Here is a 25,985-nt window from a genome sequence, read left to right on the forward strand (position 1 = left end):
TCCGATTCTTGTACGTATTTACTTCCTTCGCATGGCATCTTGAAATATTACGGTAAAAGTACAAAAAGTACCGCTAACCCGATTCTTACTTGTGATATCAGGCTCAGCTCAGCTACATGCCCCAAAGCTAGGACCACACTTTCTAGGCAAGACTAATCAAGTTCCCTCCGATAGCTCAGTAGACAGGTCACATCGTGTGAGTCTCTCCTTGCTGAAGCATGACGATGATCACGATTCATGAACACCAAACAAGTGGATATGCGTTGCTGCACGCGGCCAATCAGAAGACCGGCCGACCCCCTGTCCCAAAACAGAAGGAGGGACCCCTGTTCGCGTGACTGAAGCGATGTGATTGGCCGAGGGCCGCATCAAAGCCCGATCAAGCTAAACTGGCTACTCCGTAGTAGGCTTAGCTGGCGCGCAACTATTTGCAGCAGAACGAACCAGCCAGCGCACCGAGCTTCGCGCTGCGTAATATTTGTCTCGATTTCGTCTCGATGGGTCTCCGTCTGTCCCCATTTGTCCCCCGTTTTCATCTGAAAACAGCATAATGCGATTGTTCTTTTGAGACTCGAGACGTTGGAACTTGAAGGGAAGATTATGGAATATGGATGGTATAGTAGTAGAGCTGTCCGAGTCTCACGTCTCTCGACGCTCCATTGTGTTCAGGTCCGGAACTCCGTAAACAACAAGAAGTTAACTGGTTAACTTGTTAACAACGTCACAACGTGGCTGATTGCGGGCTGCTTCAGACAAGCGCCCACCAAACTCCACCACGCAATGCCATTAGCTGAGATGGCTTTAGTTTCAGAGTCACCAGTGGTTCCTGCATTAGCTTCGAGCCTTCGACAGAGCGAATACCCCTCTAAGCGCCCGCAATCGACAAGAATATCCAAGAGATTCGGCCTCATCCGGCAGTCCCGCCCTGCCATTGGTTCTGCCACCTCAAGGTCAATCTCCAAAAAAACCCAAAAAAGCAAAGAGGGGATCTCTCCTTCGGAGTCCTTCCTCTCGAAGTCCCTTCCACCTTGCAATTTCCCTTGCGTTCCTGCATATACCGCGTCTACTGAATCAGACTCCCAAGCTCTAACCACGCCCCGGTTTCATCTTCTGTACCGTTTGTCTGCGCTATTTCTCACCTACAAACCACCAAGGTCTTCTCGCCTCTCTGACTGGACGACGTTGACGAGGTAGATCATGAACTCCCGCTATTCGCGTCGTTGTTGTCGCTCTTGCTCTCCACTTTGATGACTTGGTTCAATCCAATTCGACCTGGATCAGACCCTGCCTTCATTTCGACCAGAAATAGAAACATCGAAACTACAATAACAACAACAGCGTCAATTCGAAACAGGCGCCTGCTGTCCAGTCTGTCACCACTGCCATACATATATTAAGCCTGGTCGTCTCAGCCTTTTGGTCTGCCTTTGATTCTGCCTCACGATATCTCATTCCATCACCTGTCTTTTCTGGTTTACAGCCACCTTTGCATTGCTTGTATTTCTAGCTGTTATTCATTCTTTTGTTTCATTCGCTCTGATTTCCTTTCCATTCTCTATGTGTCAATTGTCTTTCTGAGTATACGACTAAGTGTATATATAAGTGCTGTACATTCTTTTTCTTCGATCACTTCCAGGCATTGTTTCCCCCAATTTGAGACGGAAAGGTAGAACGGAAGATGCTGTCTACTACATTGATCACATTTCTATTGTGAGTACTGCATCTCTTGAAGAACAGACGACGTGCTAACAGAGTACTCCTACAGACGTGCTCCATCCGATGTCAAAAAGGTCGAACTATTAGGATCATGGGACAATTTCTCCCGTCCCTACCCAATGGAACGGGACAAGCGTATGGGTTCCGGCCATTGGCGAGGTTGCCATACATTCACCGACATTATACGTGATGGAACTTCTCCCAGTCAATCACCCGGCCGGACCGGAGGATTAAAAATGGGAGGGACTTATTGGTATTACGTGAGTATTGATCTGGTTTTGCTCGCAATGAGCACGTCGACTAATTATGAATATCGTTCAATAGTATCGTTTAGATGGAGACATGGAGTTCTATAACGAGGTCGAGCCCATGACCTTACTCTGCCCACTACTGCCTGGCCAGCCCGTCAACATCCTCAATGTCCCCGTCATCCTTCCCGACACGGACTACCTGCATCGTCGTGACAATAGTACTAGCTCGACCAAGTCAGAGAAACGCACAATGGATCCTGATGATAAATATATGAATCCCCGAACTCCGCCCAAGCCAAAGCCTGGGCTTCCGCGCTTGAAGACATCCCCTCCATTCTATCAACAGACAACACCTTCGTCATCTTCGCTCAGTTTCTCGAGCTCCAATGAGGAGAGACCGGCCATGTCTCAACCATCCAGTTCGACTCACGGTCCCATGTATCGCCTTGTCCCAAGAGTCAAGCCCGAGAGATCCGTGTCTCCTCCTCGCTCCAGAGGGTTACGGGCTGCATTGCTAAACATTGCAGGTGCTCGATCTCCCGGGGATCATGTTGATGACCGTGGTGTTAATAGACCATATGATGTTCATCCGGTTGATACTTTTGTGCCATCCACCTCCACTTCAAACCCAAGTTCGAACTACAGCTCAAGGTTGGCTTCACCAATGAGTAGTCCCGTCGAATTTGACGGCAGAGAAATTGGAAGATTGCCTTTCCGTCACCCTCAAGTTGAATCTGAACAGTCTCAGGGGCCGCCTTCGATCCGGATACGTCGAGCTTCAAAGTCTAGCCGGGAAAACACACCTTTGGCGCTGTCGCTGGAGAGTCACTCTTCGTCACGAGAAACAGGCAAGGTCGAAATGTCTGGATTCTCCCGCAATGCTCCACTCGAAACTCTTGAGGAAGCACTCTCTCAGCAGGCTACGCCCGTTTTTCTCAACACGAGAGAGAAGAGACTTCCGACACTACCGAACTCACCATCCTCAGTTCTGGACGCCGAGTTGCGCGCTATTGAGGCTCGATACAAACCACTAGACATGGAGCTACTCTATAGCCACTTCTCGGATGACACTTCTTTTGAGGCGTCAAAACTTTACGATTCTCCTCAGGAAAATCCAGAAAAGAGCCGGTTTTCAGAATGGAGTACTGATACAGAACTCGTTTCTCCAGCATCCATGACATCTTCCTCTACCTTTAATGCCGATCAGCTTTCTAATGCCTCGCCATTGCTCGGCCATGAGTTCCAACACAATGCCACCACTAATAATAATTATCAACTCGACGCACGTATTCCTACTATCGCTATTAGTGGTCCAACTACACCTGCCCTTGGAAGCGCGACAGAAGTCGTTCTATCTCCAACAGAGGTAGATTCGGACCATTCTCCTCTTTTGATTTCAGCACACCCTTCCTCCGCTGCCGGCCAGTTGGGTTCTAATTATATGCATGAACCATTTGAGTTTCCTTCATTACATATCGAAGATTTTGACGACACGTCTTTCCATGAACCAGACCCTAAGCGACAGGGAGCTATATTACCGCTTAGCATGGTTACTCCTCTATCTATTGACGAATCTTCCTATCGCCTGACGAGTCCTACTCAAAAGGATCATCAGTACAGGCTGTCTGATGATTATACTTCTCAGTCAGCAGCGATGCAAGAACTGATGGACGAAATCGGCTATCTCGGTGAGATGATTTCGTCTGGACTATAATATTTTCTTCTTTCTCCTTGAATTTTCATGGGATATTTTGCGGAGCCTTTCATTTATGTTCGGATATACTTTGTTTGCATTACAGGCGTTGGGTTAAGCGTTCATGCATATTGATTTCATATCTAAGTAGTACATCACATTATCCATATATGCACATGTTTAGTATTTGTAGAAATTAGAGAACCATCATACTCAATTTCAATTTCGTTCTCAATTCTACCATTAGATCTATAGCAAACCATAAAAATGGTGATGGTGATGGTGATGTTGGCCTGAGGCCCACATGCGGGATGCCAGTTTTGTCATCGATAAACGGCAAACGACGGTCAACAAACATCAAAATCAACAATCTTGCCTTGGATCATTCCGAAGCAAAATAGGCCTCATCATGTCGATATACCCTTAAAAATTTTAAAGTACAGTCCCAAGCAATTACTATCATGATGCCCAAAATAGCCAAAAACATTCTCCAACCATGACACAACTCACTGCAAAAGACGCGCGCAACACGCTCCCGTCAGAACAACAGCCACCACCAGAACTTACTTCAGTCGCCGAAAAGACACTCCCATCAAAATGCAAAGATGGCTCGCTTCTCACTTACTGTCCGACTATGGACCTGATAGCGCTAGCCACTGAAGATGAGCAGTTATATGTTTTCAGACTCAATGGGCAGGAAGTGCTAAGTGCTGATTTGGCGGGGGATCCGTATTTGGATGAGGTCAAGGGTGAGATTAGAGGAGTAAGATGGAAGAATGATGGTACTACACACCCCTTCTCTCTTTGATTGATTCTGTTTGATGATGGAATTGAAGAGCTGATGATTATTGCAGGTCGCTTGCTGGCAGTTGCCGATGCAGAGAATAAACTCCGCATCATAAGTTCGTATACCGGCAAAACAGTGCATCATTTCTCGTGTCTCCCACACGAAGCAGAAGGTCATTCATCAAGCCCCAATGAATCCACCAAAGACCCAAAAGATATCCGAATTACGTGTATTGGCTGGGGCGTGAATTTCACAGATAGCAAAGCAGCCCAAACCCATCTTCGAGACGGCAATGGCCAAATCTCCGTTCAAGATTTGTTAGCTCCCGATACAGACCCAGTCAAGGCGGCGTTGCAGCTCAAGGCAGATTTACCGCGTGAATTGGCGCTGCTGGATATTGAGAGCTCGTTGCCGAGATTGAGTACGCTGCCTGGGAGTGGGAGCGAGTAAGTTAATGCCCAAATGGTTTAATGATGTATGTGCTGATTCTTGTGATGGGTTAAAGTGAGGATTTGTTCAGCAGTCGAGCGTCGCTTGATACCATCTTTCAATCTTTTAATAGGATGACAAGCGATGCTGTGGATGTGCTGTTTGTGGGCTTGAATGATGGCAGAGCCCATCTTAGGATTTTTGACTGTTTCGAGATCGGAAATTTCTCAGTAGCAGCAAACAAAACGCCAGCATCAACTCAAGTCGAGACCTTGGCGCACTCGTCTCATCCAATGAGCTCAACACATGCAATCGTACTATCTGAAAAAGCCGACGGTGTCCCTAATTCAATTTTGAAGGTCATGTCACTCGATCTACGGTTCATCACGAAATCCGGACGTTACTTATCTTTACTAGCATTCAAGATCACGCAGTTGCAAAATCTGCTGCGGTATATCAATCAAACACAACGGCAAATTACGCTCGAGTGGAAGAATGTCTATGAATTGCCTGCTCGGTTTATGAGAAGTATTGCCGATGAGTTACAAGAAAAGTGTCACTGTGATTTTGTCACTGCCTTGTATCATTTGGTTGTTACAGGAAATTGTTTTCCGCCGGTGAAGGATTTTTTGGTGGATATTGTTGGTGAACGGGTACGTCGCCCTTTTCTTCAGTGCTGTTGATTGTTGTTGTCTGACTTGAGCAGGGCCATAAACGATGGGAAAAGACAGTGTCCTCGGGATACGAGAATGTACGTAGGCTGACTCATGAATGTTTGCTGCCTGCGCTACAGAGATGCGAGGTCCTTCTTAGTCGGTTGATTGGTATCTCAAAATTCCACAAGCTCAACCATATCCTCGGCCTTGAAACACGTGATTTACAGGAAGTTGTTGAGACACTTGACTGTCTTCATCTTCTATCGCATTCAATCCTTACGAAGACAACTCGCGAACTACACCAGTTCATGGAGTTTGCGAGATGGCTACGCCATGAGATTGATATCCAGACCGCTGAGCCCATGTCTCAGACTTTGGAAGAATTGCTTGAAAAGAGTGACTTGATTGACCACGCTACGACTCTTGAGTATATAGAAGGTGCACTCACCAAAAGCTCTCTTGGTCGGTATATCTCTTCAACTCATGGGACAACATCAGCGGCGGGAGATGCGCAAAAGAGAGTCTCAGACGGAGAGAAACTTTCTTTCTACCAGTCATTCAAAAACACACTAGCTGCTGAAGAGGACCAAAAATCAGGAGACCGCAACAACAGCAACAACAACAGCAACAACAACAAGAATGAGCCGTCTCGACCTGCCCTTCCCCAGCTGAACGATCTTATTGCACGACTTGAGTCGCAATGCGGAAAGGTCTTTGGTAAGATTGCTCTGACTCAAAGACGAAGTATCCTGCACCATTGTTTGTTGGTTCTTCATCCGGATTGTGATTCGAATGTGATTGATACTACCATGCAATACGAGAGTCTGGATATTGAGGACGAGTATGCGGTTTATGTGGCTTCAAGACTGAGAAGTACACCGAATACACGTAAGACCGTATCCGCGCAACACATAGTTGTTCACTGACTTAGATATTAGTGCTCATATACAAGATCACGATACAATGTACGAATGGCGTGAGCTCAACGAAGAATGTTTCAGTGGCCTCGCTGCGTCTGCCCGGCGGAGAGATCAAACAGGCCCAGTTTGTGGAAGATGGAACTATTATGCTGCTGTATACAGAACAAGGTAATCCCTCATTTCCCACTTTATCTAGCATCTTCGAAAACTAATAACCGACAGGCCGGTCATATTTACTTGACTTCCCTATATCTCCGTCAAACACCGATAACGAAGCTGAATTCCGCCCAGAATATACCATCATGACTGACTCCCAGTCACTTCCAACCCCAACCGATCTCGGCGTATTCATATTACATGCATTCCCAACCTCGGGAATCAAATCAAAGCCAGTCAGAATGAGCGTCAACGGCCGAAAGGATCGAAGAGCAGCCTGTATCCTCTCTGCTGATATGATGCATTACGAGGTTCTGGATATTGATAATCAGGTCGAGAGTGAAGATGAGAATTCATGAAAATAATGATGCACATCTACGAAATATTCCGCATTGTTTGGTACGCTGAGGGAGCTGGAAATCTGGAACAGGCGGGGGTTTCAGAGGCGTAATTCTCTAGAGCTCCATACGGAGTACGCCCGTTGCATGTTGCATTCAAACGAGGACATGAAATATATCAATATGGAAGCATAAAATGTAGAGTCAAAACAAGATATATAACTATACCAACGTGACATGTTGGATAATTCCAGCCTCGTCTAGCCCAACCCGGCGAAGATCAAGCACAGACCAGGGTAAAAATTACGCACCGCCGAAAGAACAAAACAAAGCGTAAAACGGCGAAAGCAGTAGCAGATCACATGAGCAATAAGTACTGCTCTAGTCTTTGAATTGGCAGCGGCGCTTCTGGGGTTGACCATTCAATACGCAGTTTAATCGGACATCTTCAAACTGTTATGTATCATACAGTTACAAAGTGGATAGATAGAAAGCGTCAAAAACACTTAGTCAAGGCCTAAAACGCTGTGACCACCTCTATTTTTCCCCTTGACGTCTGACGTATGTTGTGTATCGGTAAGGCAGGCTGTGCCTACAACAAACTCGATTCTGGGGATGTTATCGCTGGGGGCTGCCTATCGGATTTCTCAGCCTTATGGCCCATGAATATGAAATCTCACAATTTCCCACTAGAATAAATTTTCTCTTCTTCTGCAAACTGCTTCCTGGTTTGATAGCTCGCAAAAGATAAGTTACAACTACCGTATCAACTTACTCGCAACCGTACGGTATCATCGACGTAATAATACGCCCTCTCCTTGTGCCACACACCTAAAACCATCGTCATCCACAATACGCCCACCCGGTTTCGTCTGTTACGGTACGGTAATTATCTTTTTCCCACATCCGAACAGAACGAACATCGAACTTCCTGATCTCACCCCCCCTCCCTTCCCTTCTCATCAAATAAACATCAACAAATCCTCACCTGCAAAACCCGAGACATACACCACCCACACGTCGAATAAGAGACAAAAAACGAAACTCCTCTCGTTTTTCGTTTCTCCCTTTTCTTCTCTTAATACCCTCTTCTTTAGCATCGTCCTTAAGATCCTTCGTCATTGACGTGAGGGAAGGGAAGACAGCAATTTCGATATTTCGATACCGGCCTGTTTTTTTTATTTGCGCAAAGCGGTTCCCATCGAGGATCTGATCTTATCGGACTACCAAATTTGGTCCTCGTATAGGCAATCATGAACGTTACTCAGGTGTTGGAGGGTACCCTGTCGCCGGGTATGTTATTGTTTTTATTATTATGATATCGGACAAACCGTTCTCAGCTGGTATTGGGATGAGGCTAATCATTTACTTTTCACTTCCTAACAGATGCGAATACGCGTCAGGGCGCCGAGCAGCAGTTGATTCACGCTGCTGAGGTTGATTTCGTATGTACTCCGCCTTTTCGATTATTTGAAAACAACTTGCTAATTTCTTCAGCCCGCCTACCTCATCACACTCTCCGAAGCCCTCGCCAACGAAGAATCCCCCAGCCACATCCGTATCTCTGCTGGTCTCGCTCTCAAAAACTCCCTCACATTTAGAGATGTCACTAGGCTGCGGGAAGTCCAAGCCCGATGGGCCCAACAAGTGCCCCCCCAGACCAAAGCACAAGTAAAAGCGCTTACGTTGCAGACATTAGGCGCCAAAGATGTTCGTGCCGGTCACTCGGCCGCCCAGGTCGTTACGTCCATCGCTACAATCGAATTACCTCGAGGCGAATGGCCGGAGTTGATGCAGGCCTTGGTGCAGAATGTGGGTAGTGGATCGGATGCGCTTAAGCAGAATTCATTGGCGACTCTAGGTTTCATCTGTGAGGAGCGGGATGCTGATATGCGCACTGCCTTGGCTGGAAGCTCCAATGCCATCTTGACCGCTGTCGTGCAGGGTGCTCGTCGCGAGGAGGCGAATGCCGACGTCCGAATTGCTGCTTTGCAGGCTCTTGCGGACGCAACTGATTTTATTGGTAGTAACATGGGCAATGAAGGAGAGCGGAATTATATTATGCAGGTGGTCTGTGAGGCTACCCAGGCTGAAGATACCCGAATCCAGGCAGGTGCTTTCGGTTGTCTTAACCGTATCATGGCCAGTTACTATGATAAGATGCGTTTCTATATGGAGAAGGCCCTCTTCGGGCTTACAATTATGGGTATGCGACACGATGAGGAGGATGTCGCCAAGCTTGCTATTGAGTTCTGGTGCACCGTTTGCGAGGAGGAGATTACTATTGAGGATGATAATGCTGCGGCTCCAGAGCCGTCGATGTTCCGGCCGTTCTTCAACTTTGCTAGAATCGCTTGCCGTGAGGTCGTTCCCGTGCTGCTTAAGCTCATGACGAAACAAGATGAAGATGCCACCGATGACGAGTACAATGTTTCCCGCGCTGCCTACCAAGCACTTCAACTCTATGCTCAGTGCGTGCAGGGAGATATCATCCAGCCTGTTCTCACCTTTGTTGAAGAGAACATCAAGAGCGAGGACTGGCACAACCGGGATGCTGCCGTTGCCGCTTTCGGTGCTATTATGGATGGTCCTGAGATTGATGTCTTGGAGCCTCTCGTCAAGCAAGCCCTTCCGGTTCTGCTGGGTATGATGAATGACCAATCTGTCATCGTCCGCGACTCTACGGCGTTTGCCCTTGGCAAGATCTGCGAAGCTTGCCCTACTGGCGTCGATGTCGATGTTCATCTTCAGCCTCTCATTGCCGCTCTGTTCGGTGGTTTGGCTAGCACCCCCAAGATTGCTGGCTCTTGCTGCTGGGCTCTTATTAGCATTGCCGAGAACTTTTCACTACAAGGTGATGGTTCGACGAATCCTTTGTCGAAACACTTTGAAGAGAGCATTAAGTCTTTGCTTGCTCTCACTGAGCGGTAGGTTTTTCAGTGTTTTAATAATTTTGAATAATTTTGCTGACGAAAACCAGACACGACACCGATAACCAGCTTCGTACTGCTGCATATGAAGTCGTGAACGCATGGGTTACCAACTCAGCCAATGATAGTCTTCCAATGGTTGCCAGTCTATCTGATGTGATCCTCCAGCGTCTTGAGCAGACCGTGACTCTCCAGCAACAAGTTGTTAGCGTCGAGGACCGAATTGCTTTGGAAGAGATGCAATCCAGCTTAACTGTCGTTCTTTTGGTAAGTCTCTAAAAAACCCTGTCCATAGTCCTGGTTCTAACTCGTATAGGCCATTGTGCAACGCCTCGAGGGCGAGATTAAACCCCAAGCAGACCGCATCATGCACACTTTGCTCCAGGTTCTCTCTACTTTGCCTCCCAAGTCTAGTGTGCCAGATATCGTCTTCGCTGCCGTTGGTGCGGTCGCTAGCGCTTTGGAGGAGGACTTCCTCAAATACATGGAATCATTCTCGCCATTCCTGTATAAGGCTCTCCAGAACCACGAAGAACCCGGTCTCTGCGCCATTGGTGTTGGCTTGGTTGGTGACATCACCCGTGCTTTGAACGAGAAGGTGCAGCCTTTCTGCGACACATTCATGAACCAGATGTTGAGCATTTTGGTAAGTTATAATTCGGCCATCATCTCGGACTTGCCAGCTAACTTTGAACAGACAAACAGCGGTCTTCGGGATACACTCAAACCCGCCGTTCTCGTCACCTTTGGAGATATTGCACAGGCTATTGGCGTACACTTCCAGACCTATCTGTCTGTTGTCGCCCAGGTCCTTCAGCAAGCTTCCAGTGTCACACTCGCCAACGATGTTGACGCTGACACCGTGCAATATGTTATCTCCCTCCGTGAGGGTATCATGGACTCTTGGGGTGGTATCCTCTTGGCCTACAAGGGAACTCCTCAGATTGCCGCTCTTCAACCCTATGTTGAGCCTATCTTCCAGCTCCTTCACCTCATCTCTACAGATAGCCAGCGTAGTGAAGGCTTGATGCGTTCGACTATGGGAGTTCTTGGGTAAGTCCTACGTCTTCTGATATCAGAAAGCCATGCTAACCACTTTTAGTGACATCGCTGACTCATTCCCCAATGGCGAGTTTGCTGCCTTCTTCCGCAACGACTGGGTTACAACATTTGTTCGTGACGTTCGCACAAACCCTCATTATAGTCAGCGCACTCTCGATACCGCTCGCTGGGCACGTGAGCAAGTCAAGCGCCAGATCAACCTTGCCACTGCCGCTGCTATGTCTTGAAGAACGTTGACCTGAAGATTTAGCCAGGTTTGGCTCAGGCACAAGGCCAGACAGACATTCAGTTGAGTCTCTCGATCGAGTTGATCGAGTTCAAGCTATCGAGGTAGTTGACTCCGAGTGTGTCAGTCCGACCCTTAACTAGAATGGAACATGACGCTCAGTCTGCGGACGAAGAGGTCGTGCCGCTATTCCTTATCGTTTCGGACTCTACATTACAACCCATCACACCGTACCCCTTCCCTATGCATCGCATTGCATCGTTCCCCTCCCGTATTCATCGTTCGCCTCTCGCCCCAAAATCCCCTGCATCCATGATTCCCATGCCCATCATGCCCTTGAACGCACACGGAATATCCAACATCCCCCTCTATCTACCTAGGAGGTATTCGATGCCTCGACATACGAAGGCTTCTGAAAACCAACTCACCCTCAGCATTATATTCCCATACGCCACTGTTTTAATTAGACTTTAAGACTTTTTCTATTATCTTATATCCCAAAATCATGTATGCCCAAGAAGTCATGTATTAACTCTTTTTATGATACACAAGAGATCATGAAAATCTCTATTACTGTTTTACCCTTTTTTTTTTGCATTGCAACTATTTCGTCTTTGTGGTTCCCTTCTTTACTTTATTCCCGGGGAAGGATAGCAAAATGTATGAAAAGGAAATGGAACATGGTGTAACGTGAGCAGTTGTCTGAAGTGAAGATTAGATTAACTTCTATCTATGATTAACTATGTGTTGGTTGTCAATGCTATCTGTACGTATCTCCTTGAGTTCGTTGTAGGTGGACAGGTACGGGTTGTTTCGGCACGCCGGTAGGAGGTGAATTACAATTAAAATCATAACAAGATTAAATCTGACATTTAAAGACTATCTAGAATCCTTTTCTTCAACGCAGCATTGCAGAAAGAACATCTCAGAGCATCGTTGCAGCTCGCGACATATGATTGGCTAATGGGGTTGATTCAATCACGTGATCTATAGGGCACAAACACACAAAAACCCTAAAACCCACATCCGCGAAAAACGGAGGGACGCTAAGCTAAGCTAGTCCGGCAACCCCATCACGAAGAAAACTTCCTCTTGCTGCTCGACAACCTCACGTTCCTCGTCCATCACCCACCGCGTCGCCAAATAAACGAGGTATGTACCCATCATGTTGTTTTTGAAATTTAATTCTTCAGATCCCTCAGCTGGCTAGCCCGAGAGAGACAATCATCGTCTTGAAATACAGTGATGATACGTCTTCTCTCTCTCAGCAAATCGGCACGGGCTGAAGAACCCATTTAAATACCGTTTTTATCTCGATCGAGAAATCGATTTGAGATGAATGGTTGAAAGGGGCACTCTTTGCGCTCGACGGGCTTGTTCATATGAGGCTAACCAATGTGGATGTGAATTGGTGAAACTTGAGTATCTTCCTTGCCCCAAAAAGGGAGGGAAGATATTCCGGTTTCTATTCCATTTCGCATTCCGAAATTAATAGATACCTCATTTCCACGCTCTCCGCCCGATTTGAGAATCTTGCCTTCAAACCGCCAAAATGGTTCGCACTTCCGTTCTCAACGACGCTCTCAATGCGATGAACAATGCCGAGAAGGCTGGCAAGCGCCAGGTCTTGATCCGACCTTCCTCCAAGGTTATTGTCAAGTTCTTGACTGTCATGCAGAAGCACGGTACGTTTAATCTCTGTCAAGCCAGCACACATACAAAGTCTGGAAAACGTGTTATCAACGCTGGGAGAATACAAGCCAGGAAAAGGAAAATTCGGGTTGATAACTAGGCAGCGCTCTCGATTTCAAACCCACTCTACGACGTCTGCCCTTTAAATACCCGAGATATCAAACACCCAATTCGTTGGCGGAGATCTTACACGTTTTCCGGACTTTTTATTTCTATGTGCTTGTTAACGTTTAAATTTCCGATACAATTCTGACTTCTTTCTGTCTAGGCTACATTGGCGAGTTCGAGGAGATTGATGACCACCGCTCTGGCAAGATCGTTGTCCAGCTCAACGGACGGTTCGTTCTCCATTTCTCCCTGGATGTTGGAAAGCTTTATACTAATGAAGAAATAGCCTCAACAAGACTGGTGTCATCTCCCCCCGTTACAACGTCCAGCTCCGTGACCTCGAGAAGTGGGTTGTCAAGCTCCTCCCCTCTCGTCAGTTCGGATACGTTGTCCTCACCACCTCTGCCGGTATCATGGACCACGAGGAGGCTCGTCGCAAGCACGTTGCTGGAAAGATCATCGGTTTCTTCTACTAGATTATTCTCTTCTCTGGTATCGATGGAATAGACAGCAATAAAAAAGTTTCACTTCGATTTTCTACATGAGAAAGATGAATATGAGCGGGCTCTGATAAATCTTGTATGACGGCGTCAAGTTTCTTGGGCGATGTTAATAATGATACCTTGCATATGTTATGATGTCTTTTGTTTATTGATGGGTGCCTAAATAGCCTGAAAGAAAGACAGATGGCCCCTTAATTCACTTTCATCATCGAAATTGTATCTTGCTTTCGTTTCTGTACACAGTTACTACGAGTAGGGGCTGAGAGCCGAGGTACGGCCCAAGTATTTATCGCCCCACTAACTTCAATGTTCCACGGTGGGATAAGCTTAAACATGGAGACTATTCTTTAAGTGTTCTTTGCGATGTACTGATTGTAACGACGATAGAATATATTCGGTGTTGATTTACGAATATTTATTCATTCCTTTCTTTCACATTTTGGCCTTTCCATAGATCTACACGATTATAGACGTGTGCGGGCAGATATGCCTCTTGATACCATCTACCTCGTCCGTCATGGAGTACGTCCGGACACCTTGCGAACATTCGCTTCATATTCTCTTGTAGATACTGACATGGATAGCACCGCATGCACTGGACAATAGACCATGCAACAGGCACATATCACAGCATCTTCCCAACCCCAACGGGCAACCCAGCAGACCCGACGCTCACGGCGCACGGAGTCCGACAATCGCAAGAATTAGCAGATTATTTCGTCTCAGAGAAGTTTCCTGGCCCGAGGCCGTGGAGGATATATTCGAGTCCGTTTTATCGGTGTTTGCAGACCATTAGGCCGAGTGTTGAGGCGCTTGATGGAGGGGACTATGCTGGTGGGAATAATGCGGGGAGAGGGGAGAAGGGTGTTAGGATTGAGAATGGGCTTGGGTTTGTCTTCTATGCCCCAGTGAGACAAAAGGTGATAAAGTTGCTAACAATAGATGTAGAGAATGGTTCGGCGCATCGACATACTTCGATCACCCATCACCCGCCTCAGTATCTGAGCTGTATGAACATTTCCCCACCATCATACCGGACCCTTCCACCAGTCCCGAACACAACATCCACGTTATCCCCTCATCACGCGGCGAGACAATACCACAACTTCACAACCGTGTAGCCACAGCTCTAGCAGCCATCATCGCGGACGCGGACGCGGACATTCGCGCCGAAGAAGAACGAGAAGCTGCGAAAGATATAGACAACAAACCGAGCAGTAAAGCGATCCTCATATGCTCTCACGCTGCTGCATTGATTGCCATGGGCAGAGCGTTGACGGGGAATATGCCCGAGGATCCTAATACGGATGATTTTCATGTTTATACGGCTGGGATGAGTACCTATGTTCGACGACCGAAGACACAACAAGACGAATACTACTCAAAAGAAGAGGGGATGTCGTTGATTGCAGCTGGAACGAAGCTCTTCCCAGAATCTGAAGTGCGAGTACCGGTTTGGAAAGGTGGTAAGGGAGTTGGTGGAGGGTGGGATTGTATCGGGAATTGTGATTGTAGTTTTTTGAGTGGAGGGGAGGAGAGGGGTTGGTAAGTTTTATCCTTCCAGGCTTTTTGTCTTGAATACTGGCTAATGTGGTGTTGTAGGCATTTCAGTGGTGAAGAGTCTTTTGATACAGGTTCAATGGGTGCTGCGGATGAGGCTGCTAAATTATAGACAGTACATACGAAGCATATATACTAGCTCAATGTACATACAAGTCGACAGCTCGATTATAGAAGCTTCTTTGACTCCCCCGGAGTCAACCAACAGACCTGATGCCCAACACCCTCCTCATCAAAATCCCGTATAAGTTCATCCCCAAACTGCGTGAAATGACCCCAAGACTCAAAATGCATCGGCACAAGAACATCTGCCCCAAGCTCCCGAAACAATCGAGCACCTTGTTTTCCGTCCATCGTAACCTGGAGTGCTCCTCCATCCGGAGTGGGAACATGTGCGTTTCCGAAGTTCAAAATGGCGATTGTGATATTCCATTTTTGAGGGATGGTGCGGGAAAGTTCCTCGACGTAGACGGTATCGCCTGAGATGTAGATTGCGTTTGGTTGTCCATCTGGACTGACGCCGAAGTCGTCATATTCCACAATGAAACCTGTGCATTCTCCTCCTGGGAGATGTTGGCATGGTGTACCAGTCACACGGAATGTTTTCCCCCCGGCTATCAGCGTCACTGTCTCCCAGGGATTGAGGCCACGAACACCAGGTCTAGGAGCAAGTTTTCTAGCACCATCAAGGGTGGTAAGAACATGACGGCCATCGAGAAGACGGCGCCCGAGTTCATCGAGGTTGTCCGGGTGATCTTCATGACTGAGTAGAATTGCGTCGATGGGCGGGAGGGTTTCTAAACTCAAGGCTGGGGTATCGGTATTTTTGAGGATGGTAATGCCCACATCCCATTCTGTTCCGGCCGGGGAGAAGAAGGGATCTGTGAGGAGTTTGACGCCGTCGATATCGATGATGGATGTTGCTGTGCCGATGTGGGTTATTGTGAGGGATCCTTTTGTGGAAGCCATGATGGTATGATTGTAGAGGTGATGTTCAGGGTTAGAATCTTATTTACAATTAGGCTCCCAAGTGAATGAGGATAGAATGAATTCTTCGTTCACAGGAGGCATTAGATCTGATGTGAAGGGTTTATATATCCTATTCTATAAAAGATATATGACAAATTTAGTGACCACAATGACAAAAGTCAGTGTATTGATTGGTAATCTTCTTTGCACTGCAATTGTTCAGATCAAACATGCACGATTCGTCAGTTGAAGCCAAAGTTATTTCCCTTTTAGGAAGCATATTCCGCCAAGGCCGATCAGCCCCACCTGCCTGGTTGTTGAAGTTCGCAACATCGTCGTCTCTTCTTCCTTTTTTGTACATCAGACATGGGATATGTAGAGATTGTGGATGCGTCTAGTCCTGTAATGACTGAACAGCATGCGATATGATCTCTTAAGCCATTCGGCATCAATGACCGGCACGAAAGTTCTTTGATATCACTTCAGATCTTCAACCGCGAGATGAAGGTTAAAAACAGATCAGTTTGCCAAACTTGCAGAACTAGGAGATTAGGGGTATGTTTGCTTTTTCTCATTCATGTACTTTATGATCAACTAAAGTTGTTCTAGTGTGACGGCAAGCGTCCTGAATGCACCCAGTGCGTTCATTCGGGCCGAGCGTGCGATGGATATCAAACTTCCTGGACGTTTGTGGATTCGTCGACCTCCAAATCCACATTGAAACAGAGAAAGACGGGTCAAGTCCAGCATTTTCAGACATCATCAAGCCTTGGCCAAGATGATGCCCAGGAAACCATTCAAAAGGGCCTATCGTCTTCACTGAGTCTTGGCCGTGCACAAGCATCATTTCATCGACCAAGTCGAGATGATTTCATCACACTAGTCGTACGAAACTATGTTCCACAAGATACAGTGACAGCCGTACACAACGATTTCAGGACAAAACAACCCCGGATATGCGGTGCATGGGTTGAAGTCCTCCCCAATCTTCGCAATGGAGGAGGCACTCCTGACCTCGTTCTGGCTGCAGCAGTCGAAGCATTAGCGACCTCTATATTAACTCAAAAACTTAATCCAAATCAGGATAATGTTGAAAGCTTCCAGAGCTACGAAGTAGCTCTTCGCTCGCTGCGGAAAAGTTTTGTTGTGAATCAAAGGTGCGATATCGAGCTGTTGGCGTCTATTATGTGTTTGAGTTTGGTGGAGGTATGTCTTGCGTTGAGACACACACACTTCTGAGTCATTTCACGTACTCAATAGTTTAGTTAATGATGCCGAGTACGTCTGCCGCGTTAGAAACACATATGAAGGGCGCCGGGCAGTTCTTCCAAGCATATGGTGCAGAGGCATGTAGTGTTGGTGTACTTCATACGCTATTCGCCGGATTTCGACCACTTTTAGTTCGTTCTCATCTTCCACAAGTTAAATGTTCAAGCGAACTGATCGATACCAGATATTCGAAGCCTTTCAATTTCGCAAACCCACATTTCTGTCTTCACCGGCATGGATGGATGCACCCTTCTCCATCTTCAGTGCGTCACCGATGCAGAGTCTTCTCAACAAAGCTGCCATCATCCCGACCCTTTTGAGTCAAAGTGACATCTTACTGGATAAAGCACGGCAAAGCAATCTTGAAGTCAAGGACCTATTCAATAGCCTTGTGGATGCCTTGGTCGATCTCGAAAACTGGGAAATGGAATATAGCCACGAGGCGGATAAATGGTGTTACTGGCCTTCTGACATACCTGCCCCCCTGGAATCTATTTCCTACGGCAAACCACTCTGGTACACAAACGTGACAATGGCGAACGTCTACACTAACCTCTGGGCATTCAGGATTATCTGCTTCTCGGAACTCGAGCGTCTCGCTGAGAACTTCCCTTCCTTTCATATGGCCCACGAAAATATCCCACTACCGAGACCCCTAAATCTCAAACGTGTCCACGCATACAAGACCGCACTCGCAAAACAAATCTGTCTCAGTATGGACTACTTACTTCGAGATGAAATGGGCCTGTTTGGGCCTGCGTCGACTTATTTCCCGCTTCAAGCGGCGTATGAGACGTTTCTGGAAAATGAAGGCACGATGCGAAAGGAAGGGATTGCGTTTGTGGAGGGTGTTGTGCTGAGGCTGGTGCAGAAGGGGTTACGGTCTGCGCCTGTACTTGTTTTTACGAGGAGGACCATGAGGGTTTAGTTTTAGCCTAGATTGTGTATGATTATCTTTATGACCATTTTAGTGTCATTTAACGATCAATGAATCATGAAGCCTGTGCATTTCGAATAGTTAATATTCCAGATATGTCGCTAACGTAAAGTTGCTCATGAGAAGGGCTCCAATAGAGACAAAATGTACAATGTATTGTGTCATGTGAAAGCTTCAAACAATCCTACCAGAAATCAAAAACTAAGCTGTTATTGTTGGACTGGTTGTTGTTGCTGCTGCTGTTGCTCAGCAATACCAGGCGCCTCTGTAGCTGCTGGAGGTTCTTCGCCTTCATTAGCTGTTGCATCTCCTTGCCCTTGTGCCTCATTCTGCGCATTCGCTTCGTCTATACGAGCTTGTTCCTGTTCTCGGGCAACACGTGCTGCTTCTTCAGCTGCATTTCGCACTTCCACTTGTCGTTCCCCTAGACCCGGAATGAGACTGGCAATGAACAAAGCAAAGGCACGTTCAATGCGTCGAAAGCTCCACTGGGCGCGACCTGTAGGTGCTCGATTCTGGTCTGTAGGTTGGTTGTTTTCATCATTGATACCGTTAGTGGCTTGCTGCGTTTGGGCAGGAGGCTCGCCATGAATTAACCCTTCGAGATGGCGCTGAAGTGGTTGTACTACGATGCTGAACAGATGGCTTGTGATCCTGGATTCGGAGAACAATGCAACAAGTGCGGCCAGCCCTACAAAGACATATCGCTCCCAGGTGTTTGAGTCAGTGAAAAGATAGCAGAAAAAATATAGACGCATGAAGAGCCAAAAGCGTCGAAGGTTTCGCGCAAATTGGTCGTTGTTGTTGTGTTGTACCGGTAGTTGGTCCAGAACCGCCTGTCGGACGACATTGCGTAAGACCTCGTTGGGGACCATGCCTAATGGATCAACTTCGTCCCTAGCCGGTGGTTGTTGATCTGGAAAGACTAGACTGGTCTCTGGAATGTTCTGTGTTGTGGAAGGTGGAGGGGGTGTTAGAATCATCTGTTCGCCAGAGGGTGTTGTGATGAGATAGTATTCCGAAGCTTGAGTAGTTTGAGCGCTGCTTCCGGTTGTGCTGGTGTTCACCCCGGACAAGCTGCGGAGGTGCTCAGATTGACGAATCTGAAAAGCGCGAGCGTGGACATTTTGCAAACGCAACAGAAGCCCTTCAATCTCGACGCCCCGAGGACCTGATGAGGGGTGGCGGTAACGAGTGTCGAGAATAGCGTACAGCTGATTGCGAACCGCTGCAATAGACTCAATAGAGGGCGCTGAACCCCGTTCGACTTCAAGCTCCAGTAGCATGATCTGGGATGTGATCCGGGCTAGCAGCAGGCTCTGTGTGATTCCTTGGTTCGGATGAGTATTTATATTGGGAGTAGGTGCATTAGGTACTTGTGGATTCGTTCCTATTGGCGCTTCTGTGACCTGCGGTGGAGGTGCCAGACCGTAAGTGTTGTCATGGCGTTGTATGTTCAGTCCTTGAAATCGCATCCGAGTAGCATGAGTGTTGATCAGAGCTCTGGCTCTATCGACAACCTGGTTCAGCTCTTCTGCCCTGCGCCTATGTTGCTCGAGAGCTTGTCGCATTGCTTCTTCGTTTGACGGTTGACCAATTGGAGCCGGAGTTGATGTCTGCATCGGATTATTAAGTCCCGGAAAAGGTGGGAGAGTGGAGGTGTGCCCTGGTGCTTGCGAGCCGGTAGCTGCAGCTGTATCTGTAAAACTATTCGCATTGAGATTGGGGCTCCGGCCTGGAGGGTGTCTATAGCGCAAGCCGCTGTCGGGAGCAACGTATATGTTGTTCGAAAGCTCGGGTCCAGGGGGTAGAACAAGATGTAAAGTATGTACCGTGTCCTACGCTTACGTTAGTTGTTTTCGCTGCCGGGAGATAATTTGCCATGACTCACTAGTGGAGACTCCAAAATATTCTCAAGAGTAGCACTGTTATTCAAAAGAGGTCGTCCGCGGTAGATGAGTCTCTGTTGTTCTGGTGTAGGGTGATTGGGGGCGAGGGGTGCGATAAGGTTCTTGACTTCTCCAACCGTTGTCGATACCGCGAGCTTCTCGAATGATAGGCGCTGATTCGACTCAAACGACGGTGACAATATCCTTAAAGAAATAGTCGAAGCTTCCTTCGACGTGGAAGAAGCCGAACCCTCTAGTGGAGCACTATCCATTCTGTCGAGCCAGGAGATGTTTGGCAAGCAGAGTGTTCTAACAACTCATTCTTATCACGATGGGTATCTGAAATTCTGTATCCAGGGAATAAGTAAGTAAATGATTCAGATATACAAAAACGAAAGGCATTGAGGATTTACTAATTGAATTGCCAACAGCTTCGGAAGCTCGGCCTTATCCCGTAGTAAGCAATGACATAACAATCTGTCCTCTTCGAGATAGCAGAACAAACTGTCACAACGGCACAATCCGAGTTATCACGCAAGGAGAAATCTCAACACACCTTCTACACGAGATGGAAGGAAACCACAGAGACTATGTGGAGTACGACATGAAATATGGCTCATAGAAATCATGCGCGTTGTTGACAGCTCACAGTTGATAGAGCAAGACGATCGCGCGGATCAAGCTGATTCTGCCGGGCGGTGAGACATAAAACGTGCGTGTTTAATGACCTCATTTTCAGACTGATCATCGGCTTTTACCATCTGCCGTTTACAACCATTTTGTTGCGCCTTATGACCGGACTCAGCTTGTCTAGGTAGTACGCCATGGCTACATGCATGGGAGCTCAAAATGCAGTCTGTCGAAGTTTACGGAGGGTTCGTCCTCAACGGCCATTGATATACACCCTGAAGCCCGCAACAAGAACCCGCCAATTCCATTCATCGAGAGTTCGTCGTGAAGCACATGAGAACAACCAGAAGAACAGTCAGAAAAACGATCAAAATGGATCATTTACATCACGTCTAGGCCATGCCTGGAAGGACACGAAGATCGAATGGCAGCCAATTCCTATCGGTCTCGGGATCGGCTTTCTGGGACTGTGGCAGCTTTATCGAGTAAGAAGGGATACAGAGCGATTGAGAGACCAGGAGATAGAAGAAGATGGAAATCCACCGCGTCGAAAGAGAATCCGGCCGTCAGGACCTTGGCAGGTGCAGGTCATGTCAACGCTGCCCCTGAAAGCCTTGTCACGATTATGGGGACGATTCAACGAACTTGACCTGCCAATGCCTCTACGTATCCCAGGTTTCAAGTTATATTCTTGGATATTTGGCGTCAATCTGGACGAAGTTCAGGAGCCAGACCTTCGAACTTATCCGAACCTGGCGTCCTTCTTCTATCGTGAACTGAAACCTGGTGTGCGTCCGATAGATCAGGATCCAAATGCCATCGTATCGCCATCCGACGGAAAAGTCCTGTCGTTTGGTATGATTGAACGTGGTGAGGTTGAGCAAGTCAAGGGTATGACGTATAGTCTGGAGGCATTACTTGGAGAGGCTAGTCCTTCACGGGCAGCAATGGAAAGCCATGGAGTCAGGCCTGCAGACATGGAACATGCACCCGGGAACATGGCCATGGATGAAGAATTCGCTACCGTCAACGGCATTTCATATACTCTGCCTCATCTGATGTCGGGTTCGAAGAATAAGCCAAAGAAAGAAACAGCCATGGATGCATCCACTGCATCAGGACCATCATCAGAAGCAAAAGTCAAGGCGGACTTAGCGCTGGGTGATGGACGTCCTTGGTACGCACCCAAAGCATCAAACAATGCCCTATATTACTGTGTGATCTACTTGGCGCCTGGCGACTATCACCGTTTCCATTCACCAATCTCCTGGGTTGTTGAGAGCCGTCGACATTTCGCCGGTGAACTCTACTCTGTGTCTCCGTACCTCCAGCGTACGCTCCCTGGACTTTTCGTGCTGAACGAAAGAGTCGTACTTTTAGGTCATTGGCGCTGGGGTTTCTTTAGTTATATACCCGTTGGTGCAACCAACGTTGGCTCCATCAAATTGAACTTTGACTCTGAACTACGGACGAACAGTTTGACGACAGATACCGCCGCCGATAGAGCAGCAGCCGAGGCCGCCAAACGTGGCGAGGCTTACACTGGATTCGCAGAAGCCACCTATTATAATGCCAGCCGGGCCTTACATGGCCATCCCCTGCAACGCGGAGAAGAGATGGGAGGATTCCAGCTGGGTAGTACCATTGTCCTTGTCTTTGAAGCCCCTATGGGAGTTCGCAAGAGCTTCGATGAGGGCTGGGATGGCAGGAGAGAAGGTGGTTGGACTTGGGATATTAATCAAGGCCAGAAGATTAAGGTTGGCGAAAAGCTTGGCCATGTAAAACCATAGACCTGAATTACTGGTGGTTGGTGGTTGGTGTTTGCATGTGATGGCGAGCTGGCTGTTCTGTTATGACCGTTTCGCCTTGAGAATACCATTGCTTCTTGTATATTATTGAATAGAGCCTTGTTTCAATGTCAATTCTTCCGATAGATAATAGAATCAACCGCATAATGATTTCAAGAGTTGGAGAACGTCTTTCATAGTGTAGTACCTTGCTATGTTTTGAAATCTAACCACGGGTCGTTGCGCCTTACGTAGGCCGCTGCTCGGGCTCCCAGCGAAGCATCTTCCTGACAAATTGGAGAAAGAGCCGTTTATCCTCTCCTTGTAGAAATGGTGTTAGATTGGAAAAAGTAAACTCCTCCGAAGGAAGTAAATATTGATGCCTGAATTCGCCTAATGAAGGGAAAACATTAGAATCAACCAATGGTACCATTGCCACGGAAAAATCATACCTTGCTCAGCAAAGAGTTCAGAGTATACACTCCTGTTGGCTCTATTCAATAACTGTAGAGGTGGCGGACCAAGAAGCCGTATCATCTGGGCTAAATGTGCCTCTCGACTGTAACTGTTGCTTCTGCGATCTATTCCGTCAAAGAGCCACTACCTAGTGGTACGGTATCGGCAAGGAGCTCCCGTAACTGGAAGTAATTGAGTACTATGGTTTGTATAGGTAAAGTTTATGCTTGAAGGTTCCTCACCACGTTACCCAAATTCCATATATCCACACTGTACGTCCAAGGCGCTTCTAGAAGAACCTCTGGAGCACAGAAAGGCAAGGGCTGGATATTGTAACTATGCGGTGTCGAGACATTGCCAAATATCGCCGCACTAAAGTCACTAATCTTGACTAGACCAACTCCCTTTCTCAAGGGTCCAAAATCAGGTTCATATCGAAATATTGGGTGGTGGTCGCTAAGTACGCAATCGGCCGTATGGTTCTGTTGTCGTCGAACGTAATCTTCCAGAACAGAACCATCTTCAACCCCGACGAGGAGATTATCAGATTTGAGATCTTTTATGACTGTCAGTAAAGAACAAACTTGGGTGAAATGGCACTAGCCTGTGTGTATAATATGACACTCGGAATGAAGGAAATCTAAACCTTGAAGTAATAGCTTTAAAAAGGGTTTTAGCACCATTGAGGGTATACCAGTACTTCCAAGATGTCTTTCTAAAAGCCAGAGGGGCTCGCTTAAGGGCTCAAAGACTAGGCAGATGTGTTCTCCGTCGGGACCTGGAATTGTGAAAGAGTCGGTCACGAGTCTGATATAAGCTCACCACCTTCGTGGGAGGACCGCAGTTGTAATCTTTAAAGCTACATATCGGTTTGATTGCCAGCGCCACCCTCGCAGTGTTAGTTGCAATGCTGTGATACAGAGTTCATGCTAGACATCAGCAAGCCACTTCTGGCTCTATTAATATGAGGTAACTGATAGCGGAACATAGATGGCAATAAATCGGATGGTTGGATAAACTTGATACGAAGCTTTGTTTAGATACTACCAACTGTCTTCGGAATGGTAATATTATTCCCCGAGTTTTAACTATATCCAAAGGAAGGTGAGAAAGCGACCGACTCTATGATCCAAGACATTTGAATATCTGATACCTAGATGAAGATCTATGTCAAGGTAATCGGGCCATGCCATCCCTTGGTTATTTATACCTTCGTCCTTTCCGCCTGGGGACAGCGGAACCCCAAGTGAAGTGCTTGGGAGTGAGAATCATCCCATTTACTGCCACTAAGCGGCTTTGCACGTTTATTGGAGGTTCTTTCTGTAGGGTACAATGATGAGGCTGAGACAAAGCATTAAGAAACAGCTCGTTCGACACCAACGCTACTACCTGAGCTGGGTACGTAACCGTTTTATATGTATACTCTAGGGTTGGACTAGACGAAGTTAAACTATGGTATCCGGAGACGCTAGCATGCTTCGGGTGATATATTTTCTACAATGCAAAAGCAACTTCGTACTCAACTAACTACCTTCCTCACCACACCTCACATCAATTTCTTCATGTTCTGACTTTCACGCGTGATGCTCCTACTGGCTGACTCCATATCGATTCAGAAATAAGAAATGCCACGACAACCGCCTCGGCGCGCCCCTCCTGCTCCCGCAACACCTTCATTCGTTCAATCCCCGCCAGTCGTAGCTCCTCCGCCCGCAGTGACAACGCCTGTTTTCGCGACACCCCAAGGCTTCCAGCAGGATGTCGAAACATTACCCAATGCTGTTCCTGCATGGCAGATACCACCACCGCAACCGCAGCGGAGATTCAATCAGCCCGTACCTACCATGTCCGAGCCACTGGAGGACAGTGATATTGAGAATGATCCCGTCGACTACAGGGTGAGGGCGATTGATTTCGATGCGCTGGATGATGATGTTGATGGTGGCGAAGATGACGATGAAGATCTGGATGAAGAGTTGGATGATGAGGATGTGGAAGGGGAGGAGGATGAGAATGAAGAGATGCGCGCACGACGTAGGTCGCCCCTCCCACTCCGTCAGTCTCTCTGCTTGACTGTTTATGCGCTGACACATACTTCCAGGAAAATCACCATCCCCCTTGCCCCCCGATCTCCGCGAAATATCCTCCCTAGCATCATGGACCGTCTCAACACACAAACCCGGCTGCGGCGTTGCAGCACTACGCAACCCCTCGCCGCAGCAATTCTGGCAATCAGACGGCCCTCAACCACATACACTTACTTTGCACTTCTTCAAAGTCGTGGCCATAGTCAAGATCCGTGTATACCTTGACTTTGACCTCGACGAAAGCTATACACCTACCAAGATGATGTTTTATGCAGGCATGGGAGGGAATGATCTCGTTCATTTTGCGACTTGGGAGGATGATACGCCTGCTGGATGGGTTAATATACCTCTGATAGGGGTTGGGGGTCGGAATAAGAGGAGGAAAAGTCATGCTGTGGGCGGCAATCGACGGCGGACACGGAACAGTAAACCAGCAAAGGGTGTTTCCATAGACGATGGGGGGGATCTATATAACGATTCACTCGACGAGGATGATGATGAGGATGACCCAGATGACCCTTATGCAGGCAACGTTCTCAAAGCAATGGTCGTCCAAGTACGTATTTGCGAAAACCATCAAAACGGCAAGGATACACATGTCCGCGGGTTTCAGGTGTTTGCGCACGACGATGATCGGCGCCGTATAGCGGCCGCAACGGCGGCGGCTGCGAATGCAGGTCAACCGGGGCACAATCGGCGCAAGTCTGTGCAGAATGATTCTCAGGATGGGTTTGGTGCTGCTGATGAGGGGCCCGCTGATAAACGTCGTGGTCTGGATGAGCCGGACTGGATGGGTGAGCCTGTTATTCGATAGTCAGATATGCTTCTTCTGGCTCTACGCATTCAATGTGATAAGGATAGGCGTTATCTCTTTTTGGTGTACATATTTGTCTCGTCTATAGATACCCATTCAGTATGATTTTTTTTTCTCCTC

At 47.5% G+C, this 25,985-nt stretch overlaps 12 protein-coding genes across 12 annotated transcripts; 8 read left to right on the forward strand and 4 right to left on the reverse strand.

Moving 5' to 3' along the window:
* Positions 1-1,678: 1,678 nt before the first annotated feature.
* EYB26_002747 (uncharacterized protein) lies at positions 1,679-3,681 on the forward strand (the record flags this gene model as incomplete). The annotated part of the gene is made up of 3 exons (XM_054262052.1): positions 1,679-1,710; positions 1,766-1,976; positions 2,041-3,681. 3 exons carry the CDS (start codon positions 1,679-1,681, stop codon positions 3,679-3,681), a joined length of 1,884 nt encoding a protein of 627 aa, XP_054118027.1.
* A 475-nt stretch (positions 3,682-4,156) lies between these two features.
* Positions 4,157-6,967, forward strand: EYB26_002748 (uncharacterized protein; the record flags this gene model as incomplete). Its single annotated transcript, XM_054262053.1, has 6 exons — positions 4,157-4,442; positions 4,515-4,893; positions 4,953-5,529; positions 5,583-6,420; positions 6,471-6,620; positions 6,675-6,967. 6 exons carry the CDS (start codon positions 4,157-4,159, stop codon positions 6,965-6,967), a joined length of 2,523 nt encoding a protein of 840 aa, XP_054118028.1.
* A 1,232-nt stretch (positions 6,968-8,199) lies between these two features.
* Positions 8,200-11,165, forward strand: EYB26_002749 (uncharacterized protein; the record flags this gene model as incomplete). Its single annotated transcript, XM_054262054.1, has 7 exons — positions 8,200-8,239; positions 8,333-8,391; positions 8,444-9,873; positions 9,927-10,143; positions 10,193-10,522; positions 10,574-10,929; positions 10,979-11,165. 7 exons carry the CDS (start codon positions 8,200-8,202, stop codon positions 11,163-11,165), a joined length of 2,619 nt encoding a protein of 872 aa, XP_054118029.1.
* A 1,551-nt stretch (positions 11,166-12,716) lies between these two features.
* EYB26_002750 (uncharacterized protein) lies at positions 12,717-13,440 on the forward strand (the record flags this gene model as incomplete). The annotated part of the gene is made up of 3 exons (XM_054262055.1): positions 12,717-12,849; positions 13,125-13,194; positions 13,251-13,440. The coding sequence occupies 3 exons, from the start codon at positions 12,717-12,719 to the stop codon at positions 13,438-13,440; spliced, it is 393 nt and encodes a 130-aa protein (XP_054118030.1).
* A 513-nt stretch (positions 13,441-13,953) lies between these two features.
* Positions 13,954-15,139, forward strand: EYB26_002751 (uncharacterized protein; the record flags this gene model as incomplete). The annotated part of the gene is made up of 4 exons (XM_054262056.1): positions 13,954-13,989; positions 14,052-14,356; positions 14,416-15,012; positions 15,070-15,139. The coding sequence occupies 4 exons, from the start codon at positions 13,954-13,956 to the stop codon at positions 15,137-15,139; spliced, it is 1,008 nt and encodes a 335-aa protein (XP_054118031.1).
* A 56-nt stretch (positions 15,140-15,195) lies between these two features.
* Positions 15,196-15,996, reverse strand: EYB26_002752 (uncharacterized protein; the record flags this gene model as incomplete). Its single annotated transcript, XM_054262057.1, has 1 exon — positions 15,196-15,996. One exon carries the CDS (start codon positions 15,994-15,996, stop codon positions 15,196-15,198), a length of 801 nt encoding a protein of 266 aa, XP_054118032.1.
* Positions 15,997-16,497: 501 nt separating this feature from the next.
* On the forward strand, positions 16,498-18,193 carry EYB26_002753 (uncharacterized protein; the record flags this gene model as incomplete). Its single annotated transcript, XM_054262058.1, has 4 exons — positions 16,498-16,551; positions 16,606-17,202; positions 17,262-17,396; positions 17,450-18,193. The coding sequence occupies 4 exons, from the start codon at positions 16,498-16,500 to the stop codon at positions 18,191-18,193; spliced, it is 1,530 nt and encodes a 509-aa protein (XP_054118033.1).
* Positions 18,194-18,411: 218 nt separating this feature from the next.
* EYB26_002754 (uncharacterized protein) lies at positions 18,412-20,363 on the reverse strand (the record flags this gene model as incomplete). Its single annotated transcript, XM_054262059.1, has 2 exons — positions 18,412-20,040; positions 20,094-20,363. The coding sequence occupies 2 exons, from the start codon at positions 20,361-20,363 to the stop codon at positions 18,412-18,414; spliced, it is 1,899 nt and encodes a 632-aa protein (XP_054118034.1).
* Positions 20,364-20,915: 552 nt separating this feature from the next.
* On the forward strand, positions 20,916-22,511 carry EYB26_002755 (uncharacterized protein; the record flags this gene model as incomplete). The annotated part of the gene is made up of 2 exons (XM_054262060.1): positions 20,916-22,042; positions 22,102-22,126. The coding sequence occupies 2 exons, from the start codon at positions 20,916-20,918 to the stop codon at positions 22,124-22,126; spliced, it is 1,152 nt and encodes a 383-aa protein (XP_054118035.1).
* Positions 22,512-22,755: 244 nt separating this feature from the next.
* Positions 22,756-23,045, reverse strand: EYB26_002756 (uncharacterized protein; the record flags this gene model as incomplete). Its single annotated transcript, XM_054262061.1, has 2 exons — positions 22,756-22,901; positions 22,961-23,045. 2 exons carry the CDS (start codon positions 23,043-23,045, stop codon positions 22,756-22,758), a joined length of 231 nt encoding a protein of 76 aa, XP_054118036.1.
* Positions 23,046-23,089: 44 nt separating this feature from the next.
* On the reverse strand, positions 23,090-23,647 carry EYB26_002757 (uncharacterized protein; the record flags this gene model as incomplete). The annotated part of the gene is made up of 3 exons (XM_054262062.1): positions 23,090-23,146; positions 23,207-23,520; positions 23,569-23,647. 3 exons carry the CDS (start codon positions 23,645-23,647, stop codon positions 23,090-23,092), a joined length of 450 nt encoding a protein of 149 aa, XP_054118037.1.
* Positions 23,648-24,589: 942 nt separating this feature from the next.
* On the forward strand, positions 24,590-25,865 carry EYB26_002758 (uncharacterized protein; the record flags this gene model as incomplete). Its single annotated transcript, XM_054262063.1, has 2 exons — positions 24,590-24,998; positions 25,066-25,865. The coding sequence occupies 2 exons, from the start codon at positions 24,590-24,592 to the stop codon at positions 25,863-25,865; spliced, it is 1,209 nt and encodes a 402-aa protein (XP_054118038.1).
* Positions 25,866-25,985: the final 120 nt, after the last annotated feature.

The sequence above is a fragment of the Talaromyces marneffei genome, chromosome 2 (genome assembly GCF_009556855.1).
Source record: "Talaromyces marneffei chromosome 2, complete sequence".
Taxonomy (NCBI): domain Eukaryota; kingdom Fungi; phylum Ascomycota; class Eurotiomycetes; order Eurotiales; family Trichocomaceae; genus Talaromyces; species Talaromyces marneffei.